The sequence below is a fragment of the Schistocerca serialis genome, chromosome 2 (genome assembly GCF_023864345.2).
Source record: "Schistocerca serialis cubense isolate TAMUIC-IGC-003099 chromosome 2, iqSchSeri2.2, whole genome shotgun sequence".
In the NCBI taxonomy this organism is placed as follows: domain Eukaryota; kingdom Metazoa; phylum Arthropoda; class Insecta; order Orthoptera; family Acrididae; genus Schistocerca; species Schistocerca serialis.
In genome coordinates, this window is record NC_064639.1 from 683,292,611 (window position 1) to 683,310,932 (window position 18,322).

Genomic DNA, 18,322 nt, shown 5'->3' on the forward strand with positions numbered 1-18,322 from the left:
TGTCATTTATGTGAATCATTTTGTAAATAAGTGTGGCAGTGTTAGGATTCAACTGTGTATATCTTAAACATTTAAAGTAAAGAATCTCCATTAACAAAGGTTTATATGCAGACTTTGTGAGGGACAACCATTTGATTTGTAATTTTACTTAGAGAAATCAGTGATTAAGCTTGTTTTATCAGGTATCAATGTCCAAAACTGAGATTCAGGCCTCTGACTTTAGGACTGTAAAATACACACAATGGCAAAACTTTATGTACTAATATTGTTATATTTATTCTCATGGTAATGGGCACCATGCTCTCTGGTTCAGATTTGCCAACTGACATATATTTGATGTTCCATGTAGCCAACCACCAGAATGCTGGACTAACTTGTCTTGGAAACTTTCTTTTGCACTGACTGGTCATGTGTTCAATACTATACGGGATGAGTCACTAACTATTGCTGCCATGAATAACTCTGAAAGTATGATAGTAGCTGAAAAGTTTGTAGGACAAAAGTTGCGTGGGACAACGGGGGCCATAATGTGACATTGGTTTTTTGTTGTTAGGTGGGTTTGTTTCAAAGATATGAAGATGCTATAGTTTGGTATTTATTTTCTGGTAGTGCCTATCGAGACAAATCCAATGATGTGTAACAGGAAGGTCTTTGAAGGTCACCGAAGTCACTAAGGTGGCATGGACGTCCATTTACAGAAGGTGTTCGAAGTGATGACCATTGGTATGAATGCAGTGCTACAATCTTCTTATCATGGGTTGAGTGGTATTCCTCATCATATCGGCACTTACCAAAGCACGTGTTCTGACTATTCTCTCTTGCATATCTTCAGGTGTAGTTGGAACGTCTTTATAAACAATGTCTTTTATGAATCCCCGCAAGAAAAAATCCAGAGGCATCATACCTTCATACATGCACTGATAAATTGCCACAGAAAACCATTAGTTAATTTTATGCTGACAATACACTATGTGAAGAGAATTCTCAGCATTCTTAATGAGTTGATAGTGCTGCTCTAGAACAATGGAATTCATGAGGCTCCCTGTTACATGATCACTAAATCTCAAGCTGGTCACAGTTCTAAACCATCTATTAAAAAAATACTATAACACACCTTTGCAGATCAATAAGATACACGCAAACTTTGAAATATTTCACGGTAATGTTACAAACAGCTCCAAAGTGGTGAGAAATGCAATTTCTGAAACTAAATGTGTTATATGTTATTAGCCGGCTATGACACACCTCCTCTGCGTCCAATCCTACGATTTGGGAATTTTCTCTGCAACTCATTTCTAGCCATCAACAAAAAATGTGCCAGACACCCATCGTATTTTAATGTGGTGTACTTCCTACCATTAAGATTTTTTTCAGTGAAATAGGGGCCCATAATTCTGTCTTCCAGAATCCCACAGCATACATTCACCGACCACAGTTTTTTGTATGCAACTTGCTGCAGCCAACATGGATTTTCAGTTGCCCAATAGTGCATGTTATGCAAATTAACATTTCCATGGTTCATGAATGTAGCCTCGTCAGTGAATAAAATGAAATTAATAAATGGGTCATCCCTCTGAATCTGAAGTTGAGCCCATCGGCAGACTTCAGTGCGACGCATGCAACCCGTACCAGTTAATTCTTGGTGGAGACTGATATGGTGAGGATGATATTTATGACGATGCAGAACACAAACCACACTACTCTGGCTCATGCCAGATTCCCTTGTGATTTGACGCGAACTAACACAAGAATCTTAAACCACAGTGGCGAGAGTACCAATTTCCGTTTCCTCGTTAGTAACTTTCCTTTGCCAGATACGTTTCCGATGCGCTGAAGATCCAGTTTTTCTCAATTTATCATCCACATATTTAAATGTATGACATGTAGGGTTAGTACGTTGAGGACATCTTTCAGTGTATAAGTCTCTAGCTCTCACTGAATTTCGTTGGCATTCTCTGTAAATGAGATGCATATCGATTTGTTCTTCATAGGAATAGTTCACTCACTTTTGCTTGATTCGATGATACTAGTCTTACCGTTCCTATTAGTGTTGTATTGCGAAACTGTCGAATGGTGTTTACATGTCAATGGCACATTAGATGGATACACCGTATTCAGCGAATATTTACTATTTTGCACGATATACGAGAGAGAGTTGTCAGAGCATATGCTTTGATAAGTGCCCAAGTGATAAGGAATACCACTCAATCCATCATAAGAGGATTCCACACTGCATTGATACCAATGGTCATTGCTTCGAACACCTTCTGTAAATTGATGTTCATGCCACCTTTTTGACCTTCATTGACCTTCAAAGACCTTACTGTTACACATCATTGGATTTGTCTCAATAGCCGCTATCAGAAAATAAGTACTGAACTATGGAATCCCACCAGTGTCATATTATGGCCCCCGTTGTCCCATACAACATTCGTCCCGCAAACTTTCAGCTACTACCATCTTTCGGAGTTTTTCTAGGTGGCAATAGTTAATGACTCACACTGTAGAGCAAAGAGACTGCACTTATCTTATACTCGAGAAAGATGATACTAATAACATATAACACATTTAGTTTCAGAAATTGCATTTCTCACCACTTTGGAACTGTTTGTAACATTACCGTGAAATATTTCAAAGTTGGTGCGTACCTTATTGATCTGCAAAGGTGTGTTACAGTATTTTTTGAATAGATGGTTTAGAACTGTGACCAGCTTGAGATTCAGTGATCATATAACAGGGAGCCTCATGAATTCCATTGTTCTAGAGGAGCACTACCAATTCATTAACAATGCTGAGAATTCTCTTCACATAGTGTATTGTCAGCAGTGGCAATTTATCAGCGCATGTATGAAGGTATGCTGAAAATCAATGCCTCCGAATTTTTTACGTAAAAACTCCTAAAAGTTTTTACATATATTTACAACCCTTTGCCACCCTCTATCACTAGGTGAATCCAAACTGTAGCATGTAACATGACAGTGCATAGCGTAACTATGTCAGTGCTTGAGCAACAACATGCTTTAATGGAGTTTCGAATTCTAATAGTTTGTCCACACATGGAGCACCCTCTGCTTCAGCAAGACAATGCCAGACCACACACAAGCTCTGCAACAATCAGATGCTTTGAGTTGACTGTCATCAATCATCGTCCATATAGTCCTGACTTGTCCCCCATTCGATTTTTATCTGTTCCCAAAACTTAAAGAACACCTACAAGACTTCACCTTGACAGTGATGAAGCGATGCAAACATAGTTGAGGTTGTTACTCCAACAGGAAAGCCAAACTTTCTACAGTGACGGTATCAACGAACTGTTCTCTCATCATGAAATACAGCCGCTAACGAACGTTGATCTATATCAACAGGGACAGGTGAAAATGTGAGCCCCGACCGGGACTCGAACCCAGGATCTCCTGCTTACATGGCAGACGTTCTGTCCATCCGAGCCACCGAGGGCGCAGAGGATAGCGCGACTGCAGGGACTATCTTGCGCACGCCTCCCGCGAGACCCACCTTCTCACATTGTATGTCCACACACTACATTCGTAGTGTCCCACCCCAACACACTCATTACTCGTGGAAGACATTCTTACCAAGTCCCGTAAGAGTTCAGGGAATATATGAGCATCCATATAAGTATATAGTTCTGGCAACACTGACCATGACCTTTTTCTTCTGTGTGGATGAATCTTCCACACTGTATACAGTGAAATAAGGTTCTTTGAGAAATTAGCATTGGACAAATCATAAAACTTGTATTGAATGCAATATATGCCTCAACATTGAATGCAAGCTGATAAATGGAATGTGGTTACAGAAGCAGTGTACCATTTCCTCCTCAATGTAACCACGAATAGCACGTCACTATCTCCATTTGTACTGGAGTAGCGGCACATGTGAGGGACATTTTCTGAAACAAGTTCTACTAGTTCCACAAAGTAGGTGTCTTGATTTGGCGCCATTGTTCCAGCACAAAAGTAGTATGTACATCTCAAGTCTGCAGGCCGTGGTGGCCGAGCGGTTCTAGGCGCTACAGTCTGGAACCACGCCACCACTAAGGTCAGCAGGTTCGAATCCTACCTCGGGCATGGATGTGTGTGATGTCCTTAGGTTAGTTAGGTTTAAGTAGTTCTAAGTTCTAGGGGACTGATGACCTTAGCAGTTAAGTCCCATAGTGCTCAGAGCCATTTGAACCATTTGAATGTCTCAAGTCTGTTACTTTAGATGAGAGGTACTTTAGATGAGAGGCTGCAGTGAACCAGGCTTAATAATGAAGGCTGTAATTCATAGAGATGTTAGCAGTTTCTTTATTACAAACATTTTTTATTAGAGAAAGTAAGAAGCTAGCTCCTGCAGTGTTGCTTTATCATGTGTGCACGTATTAAGTTCACACGATGAATATATGTTATTAAGCTAATCAGGAGACAAATTAAACATTTGTGAACTGATAACATAATCTGCTTTGCTTGAAGATAATGGAGCTTAATCATGCACTTTCTCATGTTGTGCCATCAGACTTAATACTGATTAGTTTGGCACAAACTGCTTCACTGTACAGTCATACATTACATTACTGACGAGATACTATAGTCCAGTCAAATTGCAAAAGGTGGGGTAGAAGAGTTTATTTTTTCAACTTGTTCATATTGTTGGAAAGATCAGAAAACCGTGTTTTGCCAACGAAATTTCGCTTGGGAAAACTTTCTGCAGTCAACAAACTTGGAAAATTTCGGCCTTTTTTCAATTTTTCTAAATATCTCAGTTTCATTTGCTCCTATCGCTTTAACGTCTATTTTCTTTTTTAAAGAGCACAAAATTCTCTACAAATTTGATTCTTGCCATTTTTTTCTACTCCCAATATCTAAGGCGCTACAGCGCCTAAAAAAATACCAATTTTTCAAATTTTGAGCATAGTGGTAAGATACCTTATTTTTGAACACTATTTTTTCTGTTTGTGTAGTATAAATACATTATACATCATGTTATATGTTCGAATTTACTACCTCACTTTCAGGTATTCAATTTCTCTGTATGCAACATGAGGATTGCTGGGCACCCAGCTATTGTGATTCTTACATCACTACCTCAAGTTCACTATGGGGCACCTCTGCCCTGGTATTTGTAGAACTATAAATATAAAAATACATCATTAAGAGACACGCATACACACACACACACACACGCACACACAAAATAATTTGTCTCAGGAAACTGAACTATTATTAGCTGCAATAGGCAGCCTAATTAGGTAGGTAATTATTCTTGTGTATAAAAGCCACACAGTTGACATTAAAAAAAAGTAGCTTTATTACAATTGAAATGCATTGTCAGTTACTAAAAAATGTTGACAGTTCTGGGTGTGCAATACGTGTAATATCGCACTTAAGCGCGCTTGAGACAGATATGAGCATCACTTCCAACGTTTTGATGGGCCAGGTTCCTCAGTGTCACCAGAAATACCTTGAGTTACGGATTCAGGGTCTGTACATAGAGTTGATCCCAGATTGACCCCTTCTTTAAACAGCGAGTCAGCCTCGGCAAGTTCGTTGATTTCGTCAGCGGTTTCCTCAACATCCTCCATAACATCTTCTTCACTGTCTTCATATAAAAATTTTGGCACGTTTTCACAGTTGACCCCCAATATACACTCCTGGAAATGGAAAAAAGAACACATTGACACCGGTGTGTCAGACCCACCATACTTGCTCCGGACACTGCGAGAGGGCTGTACAAGCAATGATCACACGCACGGCACAGTGGACACACCAGGAACCGCGGTGTTGGCCGTCGAATGGCGCTAGCTGCGCAGCATTTGTGCACCGCCGCCGTCAGTGTCAGCCAGTTTGCCGTGGCATACGGAGCTCCATCGCAGTCTTTAACACTGGTAGCATGCCGCGACAGCGTGGACGTGAACCGTATGTGCAGTTGACGGACTTTGAGCGAGGGCGTATAGTGGGCATGCGGGAGGCCGGGTGGACGTACCGCCGAATTGCTCAACACGTGGGGCGTGAGGTCTCCACAGTACATCGATGTTGTCGCCAGTGGTCGGCGGAAGGTGCACGTGCCCGTCGACCTGGGACCGGACCGCAGCGACGCACGGATGCACGCCAAGACCGTAGGATCCTACGCAGTGCCGTAGGGGACCGCACCGCCACTTCCCAGCAAATTAGGGACACTGTTGCTCCTGGGGTATCGGCGAGGACCATTCGCAACCGTCTCCATGAAGCTGGGCTACGGTCCCGCACACCGTTAGGCCGTCTTCCGCTCACGCCCCAACATCGTGCAGCCCGCCTCCAGTGGTGTCGCGACAGGCGTGAATGGAGGGACGAATGGAGACGTGTCGTCTTCAGCAATGAGAGTCGCTTCTGCCTTGGTGCCAATGATGGTCGTATGCGTGTTTGGCGCCGTGCAGGTGAGCGCCACAATCAGGACTGCATACGACCGAGGCACACAAGTCCAACACCCGGCATCATGGTGTGGGGAGCGATCTCCTACACTGGCCGTACACCACTGGTGATCGTCGAGGGGACACTGAATAGTGCACGGTACATCCAAACCGTCATCGAACCCATCGTTCTACCATTCCTAGACCGGCAAGGGAACTTGCTGTTCCAACAGGACAATGCACGTCCGCATGTATCCCGTGCCACCCAACGTGCTCTAGAAGGTGTAAGTCAACTACCCTGGCCAGCAAGATCTCCGGATCTGTCCCCCATTGAGCATGTTTGGGACTGGATGAAGCGTCGTCTCACGCGGTCTGCACGTCCAGCACGAACGCTGGTCCAACTGAGGCGCCAGGTGGAAATGGCATGGCAAGCCGTTCCACAGGACTACATCCAGCATCTCTACGATCGTCTCCATGGGAGAATAGCAGCCTGCATTGCTGCGAAAGGTGGATATACACTGTACTAGTGCCGACATTGTGCATGCTCTGTTGCCTGTGTCTATGTGCCTGTGGTTCTGTCAGTGTGATCATGTGATGTATCCGACCCCAGGAATGTGTCAATAAAGTTTCCCCTTCCTGGGACAATGAATTCACGGTGTTCTTATTTCAATTTCCAGGAGTGTATTTCTTACAAATTGAAGAACATTTCAAACCCGCTTTTCTGCAGGAGCACGCTCCGCCACAGTTCAGCTTGCATAAGCATGAAACAATGTGAAGAAGTGCTTCAGGTGCTGGATCTTGGCTCATTATAACGGGCATTGGACCGTGGTCACTGTGATTCCAGCCCCATTTCTCAGGAGGTTTCCAGTTTCCCATCCAACTTTGGACTTGTTAGTAAGTCCGCAACGAATGATGTGCAGCATCTTGTGTAGGTGGCAACCGTGCAAGATTCAGTTAACTTTTTGTGGCAGACTTGGTGAATAGCTGGTACCGCAAATGGTCTAGTGTGTGGGAACTGCTGACACCTCCACTATACAATGCGAAAGTAACCTGTTCTCCTGCTGTTATTATTTCTACATGGGTAGCACGTGGTTTATTGAACGTGCAAAGGGCTGAGGTTAGGTGTTCATTTTTCGCAACAATATTGCAGCACTTAATTTTTCCTTGACCAAAAAAAGCGGATGTTGTATCACATCCGCTAAAGGCATAAGTGAACAGAATATGTTCACTGTCAAACTTGTAAGCTGCAGTGGAAAACCACTTGTCTTCTGCATTTCTTCTTCCTGGCTTTACGAAAAATAAGTTTTCAATGCCTTGCCCCAAACCTGTCATGAGCAGGTCAACATCTTCTCCTACAATGACAACACTTCCAAAATCTTTGGTTCTTGAAATGGCACATGTTACAATCATAACGTCAGCATCTTCTTGTGCCTGGAGCAATTCAGTGCTACACTCCATAAATTTCTTTTTAAGAAGTGTGATCAAACGCATCTTGTTTCATTCGTTGTCCAAGAACTTGTCCTGAGGGACTTGGTTCACCATCTCTGATTCAACCACAATGTTAACCGAAGAATGTTTTTTGGACCTACGAATCCTCTCAGCACTCTTTGTGCTACATTTGTCTCCCTCACATGGATACCCATCAAATACAATAGCAAATTGAGATCCAAAATGACATTGCAGGTAAGAAACATAGCTTTGGGCTATTGACTTGAAGCAAACATTTTGAGTCCAAGTCACTTTGTGGATAAGGTACCCTCCATCAATGACAAAAAATTTACTCGGTCCACCTGACTTCACATCTTCCACTGGAACGAAGGCCAAAGAATAAATACGCTTTGGTCCGCTAAAGAACAATTCCTACATACTTTTTCTTATAACTGATCATTAACGTCAATCAACTGTAGAAAATGTACGGCAACCTGCATGCAATCTTATTACATATTGTAACACAAATAAACTTCATGCAATCCGACGTGAATGTGTTCGTAGTTACTGAATATGATGCTGTTTGTCCTGGCCCTGCAGCAGAGTGAGATGGTAAATTCCAATGAATAACACAATGAGTAATATGTTTATACTACACAAATAGAAACTGAAATAACAGTGTTCAAAAATTAGGTAATGTGCCACTTTGCTCGAAATTTGAAAAAAATGGTATTTTTTGACGTGCTGTAGTGCCTTAGATACTGGGAGTAGAAAAAAATGGTAAGAATCAAATTTGTAGAGATTTTTGTGCTCTTTAAAAAACAAAATAGATGTCAAAGCGATAGGAGCAAATGAAACTGAGATATTTTGAAAAAACTGAAAAAAGTCTGACATTTTCAAAGTTTTTTGACTGCAGAAAGTTTTCCCAAGAGAAATTTTGTTGGCAAAACTTCTTTTGCTAACCTTTCCAACAATATGAACGAGTTAAAAAAATAAAATCTTCTACCCCACCTTTTGCAAGGTACAGGCTTTTTTTCTGGCAGTTTCACTGGACTACGAGGTGTGTGAGAAAATTTAATGAGACTGAAGAAAAAAAAAAACCTTTGGTCGATAAAAAATCAAACAACAGTATTGGCCTCTTCAAAATAGATCCCTGTTGCAGCTGTAAAGCAGTAAAGCCACTGTTCACAATCTTGGTAGCGGTGCTGAAAGGCTTCAACTGGCAGGGTTTTTAATATGTCAATCACATTCTTTTGAATGTTCTCCAAAGTCCCAAAATGATGTCCTTTTAAGACACAAGCCACAAGGATTCAGATCAGGCGAATAGAGAGATGGGCTGTGGAACAACAGGAATGCCTTTTGAGGTCAAAACTTCCGTGATGAAATTGGCTGTGTGACAGAGCATTGTCATGTTGCAGCATCCACTTGTCTGCAGTGTCCGTGGTCACTCGATTCACCCTCTTTCTTAGCCTTTCGAGGACATCTTTGTAAAGTTTAACAGTTCACCCATCGTCCTTAGTGTTAAACATCTGTCTGATCTCACAAGAGCATCCACACATTTGATGTTTTCATCAGTTTTTGACGTTGAAGGTCTCTCTAAGTGAGGTTCATCTTCAGTGTGTTCTCGGCTTTCTAGAAATGATGTATGCCAGATAAAAATTTGTCCTCTGGATAAGGAATGTTCCCCATAGGCATATTTCAACTTCTCAAAGGCTACACTCACAGATTTCAGAAGTTCAGCATGAAACTTGATTGCATAATGTTTTTCTAAATTTCTCTGTTCCATTTTCATAACACACAACAAAAACTCAACTTCTCTGATAGCATTCTCAAAAATGACGCGATTGCTGTATGGCGCTGAAACTTGGACAGAACATCTGGAAGGGATAAACACACCAGCCTATACAAGTAGAACAACACAGATTTGCCATATTGCTTGCAGTGTTGTCAGTCTCTTTACTTCTCTCATTTACCTCTTATGAAGTGATTCTTGTCTCCTTGGTTTATCACTTTGGTGTCTAAAATTAAGTATAAAATGATGTTATGTCTCCCATGCTCTTTTGTACGATATCAGAAGCTTAACAATTAGACAATCAGACAAGAGGACAGTCCCCTCTAGCTTTCACTATGGCAGCCAGTCGAAATGCAGTAGTTTATGTTGACTCACTTTTCCTTCGAGAGCCTTGTGATGTCAAAAGTCTGCTGTTAGAGCCTTGCTCAATTCAGATGTTATTTCTGTCATGGCTCCAAGAACCAGAAATGGTACAGCCGACACAAACGCATTGTCTCTAATGACCTCATTATTCCAAGTTCTCTCTTTATCTGATCATGTATGTTAGGAATTAATGATGCTGACTAGAGGAAAGGGTGTCTGTTGTCGGGAAAGTGAGAGAGGAGCTTTGGAGGAAGAGAAATGGAAGTAAGCTCGTTATGTATTTATTTTGTGAGTGAACTTTCGTTAATCACATTGCTTTGGTAAGAAGTGTGACAGTTGCAAAATTCTCTCTCTCTCTCTCTCTCTCTCTCTCTCTCTCTCTCTCTCTCTGTGTGTGTGTGTGTGTGTGTGTGTGTGTGTGTGTGTGTGTGTGTGTAAACTATCTGGTAACAAATGAGAGATAAGGGAACCCCATACATTTATTTAATTCTTTTACCCACCGACTAGCTCATCTTCATTATTTACTCTATTGATTATGTGAAAATTTGAAAACTCATAAGTTACTAACAAATTGGTTGGCCATTTACTTATTACGTGCAGTAACTGATTGGAGTCACTGTTCCTTGAAAAGCAAGGAAATTATGATGCTGTGGTCTGTGCATCATCCAGAAATGACCCATAGAGTTGCTATCTTGCTGGCAACACTTGAGTCCCGTGTTAGATCTCACTTGCAGGCTTTATTTGTAATTTGATATTTGTGAGTTGTGGGAAATTATGGCACTTTCTTTGTAATAAAATATTGAATTATTCTAGTAACATTGATGTTCGTCATACACATATTAAAAAAAGTTTAGCATCTCTTCAGTTCCAAGAGTTTTCCAGAACCTGTACAGAAAATTGGAATAGAGACAACATAAACATCATTTCCACCCATTTGATTGCTCATGAAAACCACACATTGCATGCTGTACCACCATACAGTAAGACCTTCAGAGGCGGTAGTCCAGATTGCTGTACACACCGATACCTCTAATACCCAGTAGCACGTCCTCTTGCATTGATGCCTACCTGTATTCGTTGTGGCATACTATCCACTAGTTCATCAAGGTGTTGTTGGTCCAGATTGCCCCACTCCTCAACGGCGAATCGGTGGAGATCCCTCGGAATGGTTGGTGGGTCATGTTGTCCATAAATAGCCTGTTTCAATCTATCTCAGGCATGTTCGATAGGGTTCATGCCTGGAGAACATGCTGGCCACTCTAGTCGAGCAATGTCGTTATCCTGAAGGAAGTCATTCACAAGATGTGCACGATGGGGGCACGAATTGTCAACCTCACCAATATGCTGCCGATATGGTTGCACTATTGGTCGGAGGATGGCATTCACATATCATACAGCCATTACAGTGCCTTCCATGACCACCAACGGCGTACGTCAGCCCCACATAATGCCACCCTGTAACAGTGGGGAACTTCCATCTTGCTCCACTTGCTGGACAGTGTGTCTAAGGCCTTCAGCCTAACTGGGTTGCTTCCAAACATGTCTCTGACGATTGTCTGGTTGAAGACATATGCGACACTCGTCAGTGAATAGAACATGATGCCAATCCTGAGCAGTCCATTCATCTTGTTGTTGGGCCCATCTGTACCGTGCTGCAGGGTGCCGTGATTGCAAAGATGGACCTGACCATGGACATTGGGAGTGAAGTTGTGCATCATGCAGCCAATTGCGCACAGTTTGAGTCATAACATGACGTCCTGTGGCTGCACGAAAGGCAGTATTCAACATGGTGGCATTGTGTCAGGATTCCTCCGAGCTGTAATTCGTAGGTAGTGGTCATCCACTGCAGTAGTAACCCTAGGGCGGCCTGAGCGAGGCAGGTCATCAACAGTTCCTGTCTCTCTGTATCTCCTCCATGTTCGAACAACATTACTTTGGTTAATTGCGAGACGCCTTGACACTTCCATTGCTGAGAGCCCTTCCTGGCACAAAATAATAATGCGGGCATGATTGATTCATGGTATTGACCGTCTAGGCATGGTTGAACTACAGACAACACGGCATCATTCCTGGTGAAATGACTGGAACTGATCGGCTTGGACTCCCTCTGTCTAATAGGTGCTGCTCATGCGTGGTTGTTTACATCCTTGGGCGGGTTTAGTGACATCTCTGAACAGTCAAAGGGACGGTGTCTGTGATACAATATCCACAGTTAGCATCTATGTTCAGGAGTTCTGGGAACCGGGATGATGCAAAACATCTTTTGATGTGCGTAAATAGGAATTTTCTTCATTCAGGAGACAGGTCAGCAGTTTGTGTTTTTATTGTTTTTGTGTAATAATCCTGCTTTAAGATGTTGACAATGTGAGAGTTAGAGAGAGTCACTCAGTCAAAATCCAATCAACTTCTCCAGTGACTTTTTCAGCATTTAGTCTACACAGACCAGTCTTAACATTCATGATGGTAATCAAACTTTTGAAGACCCTAAAGGCTGAATTAGCATGGTATAAACAGCAGCAAGTCCATGCATCTTGCATCAATGGTAATAAGCACAGTTGATCTTCATGGATGGGTAATGTTTGAATAAGTGTATGAACTGCAATTCTTACAGTTAAATATGAACATTCTTCAATTGTGTGTCCATAATTTCATTGTTAATATTCATGTATGGAAGAAACCATATCTGTTTTGAAAACAACTCTACTGTAATCAGTATGTGGAAGGAAGGTCCTTTCAGTATTGACAGTATTGCCCAGTTGCTCACTTCTATTATGCATTTACTCCCCTCATAATAATACTGTCCAATAAACTTTTATACTACTCTTCAGTGGTTCTTGTTATCCTCAAATGGTCGAAAGGCCACAAAATCTTCCTTACCTTGCACTACATCTGACTGAAATTGTATTCTGTTGCCTGCTTGTCTCAGCACGCCGTAGGCTAAAACTTAACAGTGCTTAGGTGGACGAACTTCAATGAGCAAACCTTTACACTTGTTAAATTCACCCACCTTACCAAAAATCCAAATTGATCTCGATCTTGGATGAATAAACGAATAAATTCAAAAGATGTGAAAGAGACAAAGCAAAATAATTTTATAATCTGGTAAATCATTACAAAAGCAGAGATACTTCTGTAGCTAAAAATCTGCATAAAAATCATGTTTGTATGGGAAATTTGATTCTTACAGAACATAAAGTACCTTGCCCAAAAATTACACAAATTTTTAACTAATTAAATAACTTTTTTGCTAAGTGTTCACTGAAAGGACAAGAAATGCTTCTTATGAATAATGTATGATGGAAGAGAGCATCACAGTTTTTATTAACTCTGTAACAAATAATACTGTTAACTGATTTAATAAGTTGGTTTGTGGAGAGAAATGTCTAATGAATGGTAGGAGGAAAATTTGAAGTATTTATGTAGGCATGCTGAAAAGTAATGTTTCCAAACCTTTTATATGAAGACTCGGAATGTGTTTTAAATAAAACAATTGTTATTAATATTCTACATTTTTATTCTTCATGTCTACATATTTACTTCTCAACATAGTCAACCTGGCAATGAAAGCATTTCTCTCGGTGAGAGACCAGAATGTTTGATTGTTGACAGGGCCACAACCTCACCTCCGCATGCACCACCTCATCACTATCAAAGTGAAGTAATTGAAGTTTTTTAAGTATTGGTGGGAAAAGGTGGTGACAATCAGATGGGACCAAATACGAACTGCATGGAGGATGACCGATGACAGTGAACCCAGTGTGTCAGATTGTTGCAGATCTCACTGTGCTCTTGTGTCATCTGGCATTGTCACACTGAAGGAGAGGGTGTTTCATATGTGGATGAACTCTTTGAATTCGAAACTTGATTACAGCATGCTATTTCTCAGACACCAGCATAGTTGACATTACACACTGTCAAGTTATGCACTACAATTTGGAGCCCTCTAGTGGCAGAGGGCTGCAAATATGTAGACATGAAGACTGAAGATGTAGAATGTTAATAATTCTTTCGTAAAGCCTTAAGAGCTTTCAAATAAAAAATTTGGAGGCATTACTTTTCAGTGTGCTATAGTGCTATTTTTAGCTATTATTTTATCCATGCAACTTGTATAGACCTCTTTTCTCCTTATCACCTGGATAAAGTTGTTGCTGAATTTTAATTTTGCTTTCAGGAAAGACATGGTCACTGGAAAAGGTGGGATTGGTACCATCCCAGAAGAAGATGAAGAGTTGGAAGTTCCTAATCAAGGTGTGTTGTGGCATGAACTAATCTCAAAGTGTTTCCTTCAGTTATTCCTTATCCTATTCCTTACGTTACCTTGTCTTATTTTTGGACTTACCTTTCTGGCCATATATCAGGTGATGTACACACACATACATTTCCTCTCCCTTGGAGGATAGCAGTGAAATTACTTAGAAAGGGTATGTGCAAAAACGTAAAGAGGCTTAGAACACCAGACACAAATAAAATTAATGGTATGGTGTTCCATATCACCTTAGATATTAAGTATAAAAATATATATACAAAATATTGTGAAGTGTCAGTGAGTTTTATTTGTCAGTATCCTGTCTTAAAATGCATATTAAATATATCTATGTTGAAAAAGCATTGAAGTGTATGTTCAGTTTATGAATGTATATTATAAAAATTGAGATAAATGCTCAAATTGCATGAACTGTGATAAAAAAAGCCAAGCTGACAAGCTTATCATAAAACTGAACTTATGTGAAAGATGGAAACAGCTGCTAATGAAGATTGAGTGCATGACATCATGAGTGCTCTCTGTGAAGGAAGAGAGAAGTCCTGCACCAAACTGATGCATTTTTTTGCAGGAATAGTACCCTTAACTCAGTCCTTTGTATCGTGCCAAAGAGAAGTTCCTTTCAGTAGTTACCTATTATCTGATAGTATACAAATTATGTGGTAGTATACTTTTTCATTGGTTTTGTTATTTTTTTCCTGCCAGATGTTAAGGATATGTTTTCTTCGATTCCTTTAGCTAGTAGGGACAGTCATTTTATGTTTGACTGTTTTACTGGTAGGAGTACTGCAAAATTCCTGAATGTAGTGTTTGCCAAATCAAGTATAGTTTGCTTTTCCCCCTTGCTGTTTTGTCCTTCCATCAAATATGCTTGCTGCATGTGGGCAGGAAAGCATTCTGCTTTTGGAAGATTCTAAACAAATCAGACATAATTAAAAGACTTGTTTTAAAAATAAATGAATGATAGTCCATGGAAATTGTTCATCTTAACATATCAATGCACTCTCATTGTGATGTGGAGGTAGACGACCTTGGTGAAGAGGCACTAGACGACCTTGATGAAGAGGCGCATCAGCTGGCAAATGACACAACTACAAAATGATGTTTTGGAGGGTGCGGGGATTTGAATGGGAAAGTGGGGCTAGAAATTAAAGAATGATTCTTTTAATGGAGAAGTTCAAATATGATTCCAAAAATGACAGAGGTTATACATTACTAGATTTTCCGAAAACAATGATGAACTTACCCTTAACAACCAAATACAAAATAGTAAGGACAAAAGAGCTAAAAATGCAGTTATCTATTTTTTATCAAAGAATAATGAAGTTGAAAAAGATGTAACATTCCTAAATCACTTTAGAATTTCAAAATGGTGATCATAGGCTCAAAATAAAACATAAAACGCTCTAAAGAAGCAGCATGTTGAAGATATAGGTCATATGTACATACAAACAGACGAAAGGAGCATTTATTTAACCAAAATACTTTTGCAAACAGCTGAAATAATTTTAAATGTTAAGAGTATGAGAAAGGCAAAACAGAAACTTAGGTTGCCTATTAATAATGTTTCTCACTTAAGATTACATATCTCATAGTAACTAACAACAGAGAGAAAATTGTTCCAGCATTCCAAGACTTCCTTAAATTTTTGTGTTGTTGAAGACATGAATCAGGATTGTCAACCCGCCAGCCACGATTTATGTGCACATGTGCATTCATATAATTTCTGGGCTTTTTGTATGTCAGAAGTCACTATTTTTGCATTGAATCTTTTTCTGTTGTTGTGGGACATCAAAAGTTGCTGTTTTCCTATAGAATCTTTTTCCGTTGCTCTAGGAAATAGGAGTCGTGTTTTACATGTTCTCAAGTCAAGTCACACTCGCACACTTTCAATTATACTTTCTCATACCAGCAATTTTTAGCCATTTTCTCAAGCACATGTATGGAACCTTGCCTTGAGTACAGTCAGAAAAATTATCAACAAGTTTCTTTTGTTTTTATACTGTTGAACACAGTTTTCGCATTTCCCGCATTATATACATTAAATTTCAGTTAAAAATCACTTATAAATTCACTTTCTGGTCTTCTTCTTATAATTATTTTATACAATCCTTATAGCTGTTCTCATATTGAATAAAATTGGTATGTAGTTTTATACAGAAAAAATGGAAAATTGCCTGCAATTGGAGCAATAACAGTTTATGATTAAAATGCACATACAGTACTTAGGTGAAATTTATAAACTCGTTCAAGGAATTAAGGAAGAGAAGCCACATGGAGAAGATAGTGTGTCAGTAGAAGTGGTTTAAGCTGAAGGCAAAGACTAGCACAACAAAAATACTGTTAGACATTTGAGCTTTTGGCCAAAAGGCCTGCTTCTAAAGTAGAAAACACACACAAATTCACAGAAGCACAACTCGCACACAAATGATCACTGTCTCTGATCGCTGAAGCTGGGTTCCACCCATCATTTTCTGTTTGTAATTAATACAAAGCTATTATTATTCAGCTTCAATAGATAAGAAACAAGACATAAAAAGCAATAGTTGTACCAGCTTCTTCCCGATAATGTACAGTATATGCTCTAAAATTGTCTGCAACTACGTAGAAAAATGATTAGGTTTTAATCAGGCAAAGCAATATTTGGCTGTGTAAGTGGAAATAATGTACTGGGGCATTTGCAAGTTGTGACTGAAACTGTACAAGTGAACAGTAAGTAGGAATTTCCATTTGTCTGGGATAGGTATATTTTGCAAAAGCATTTGATTCAACCCATACTAGTATGTTGAGGAATATGTACTGTACGTCAAAGTTACCTATTGTATTAGTCTTCATCAAGTTGGGAGGAAATTTAGAACTGAAGGAGGCAGGGATATTTCATATTACCAAAAACACCAGTTAATTTTGCTGCTGATGGTATTATATTGTTTTCCTTAAGCGTAGGTATGTTTCATCACCATATGGAAGCAATTAACTGAGCAAGTTTGAAAGTAGGCCTGGATTCGGTTATAGTACACCTGAAACAAATTCTAAGCATCATATTGATCAAAAAATTGTGCAAATTAATAACAAAGTCATAAAATCAATTGATGTGTTTTTGTATTTAAGGAAGTTGAAGAAGACTAGATGGACAGAGAGAGAAAGAGAGTAATTTTTTTAACACAGTAAAAATTAGCTGGTTTCCTTTTGGTTACAGAACGGAATTTTGAAAACTAAACTTCCAGTTTGTCCAAAACTGAAAGCTGGCAATCAGTGTGTATTACAAATTGTGTCTCATACAATGAGACACAGATTATTAATATGAAGCTATTATAAAATCTGTGGCTATTATAAAAGCTGTGGTTTGCTGAGTATACAGTGGAGAGATTTGTGATGTGAGTTTGCTGGAGAAATGGGAAAACAGATTGATGCGTTACAGGACACAATAGAGTTGAAGATCACATCACTGCAATTAAAACAATATGTGTTTTAGAGATTTAACTGTGTTTACAGATGTTAGATGAACCCAAACAGTTCTTTGCTGGATTCCAAGAGGTAAGAAAAAAACTAGAGATAATGGTCCAGTGGAAGGTGTTTGGAAAACATGCAGGAGCAGCTTGGATGCACGAATCTGAAGACTGTAATGCGTCTGTAAGATTATATGTTGCCTTTATTCAGCAATGTGTGTCAAATGACGCTATGTGGTACTAGTGTGAGAACTCCCCAAGTTGACTAATGGTTTGTTAGGTGTATTTGTGTAAATAGTAGTAATAGTAATAATAATAAGCAGTAGCAACCAATGAAGTTGAAGTTGTTACATTAGTCACTCCATGGAGCTATCATGCTAATACCATGTAACACAACCTCTAGTTTTAATATATTGGCATCAGTTTGGCGACATAGAGATCCGCAAGTTTTTCAGATATGCTATGCCTAGCCGAAGCCATTCATTGATTAGATCCTGTAGAGCTACAATGTCACCGTGATTTTGGTCGCTATGTTTCACCTTCTGTTCCAGATAGTCCTAGACATATTCTTTATGATTAAGAGTGGATGATTCACTGAGCTATTCGAGGTGCAGTAGGCTGCCTGAGTGTTCATGAAATCAGAAATG

The 18,322-nt window shown here is 39.9% G+C and overlaps 1 protein-coding gene across 2 annotated transcripts in view; it reads left to right on the forward strand.

Moving 5' to 3' along the window:
* LOC126457806 (poly(A)-specific ribonuclease PARN-like) overlaps window positions 1-18,322 on the forward strand; it is a 300,822-nt gene that overhangs the window by 229,023 nt on the left and 53,477 nt on the right. The window contains exon 13 of one of the 2 annotated variants that reach the window (XM_050094419.1): window positions 14,140-14,543. In XM_050094419.1, the coding sequence (XP_049950376.1) occupies window positions 14,140-14,368 (229 nt within the window). In that variant the 3' untranslated portion in view covers window positions 14,369-14,543. Of the gene's footprint in view, window positions 1-14,139; window positions 14,544-18,322 lie in introns of those variants that run through there. The other variant, XM_050094420.1, reaches the window with a different exon arrangement.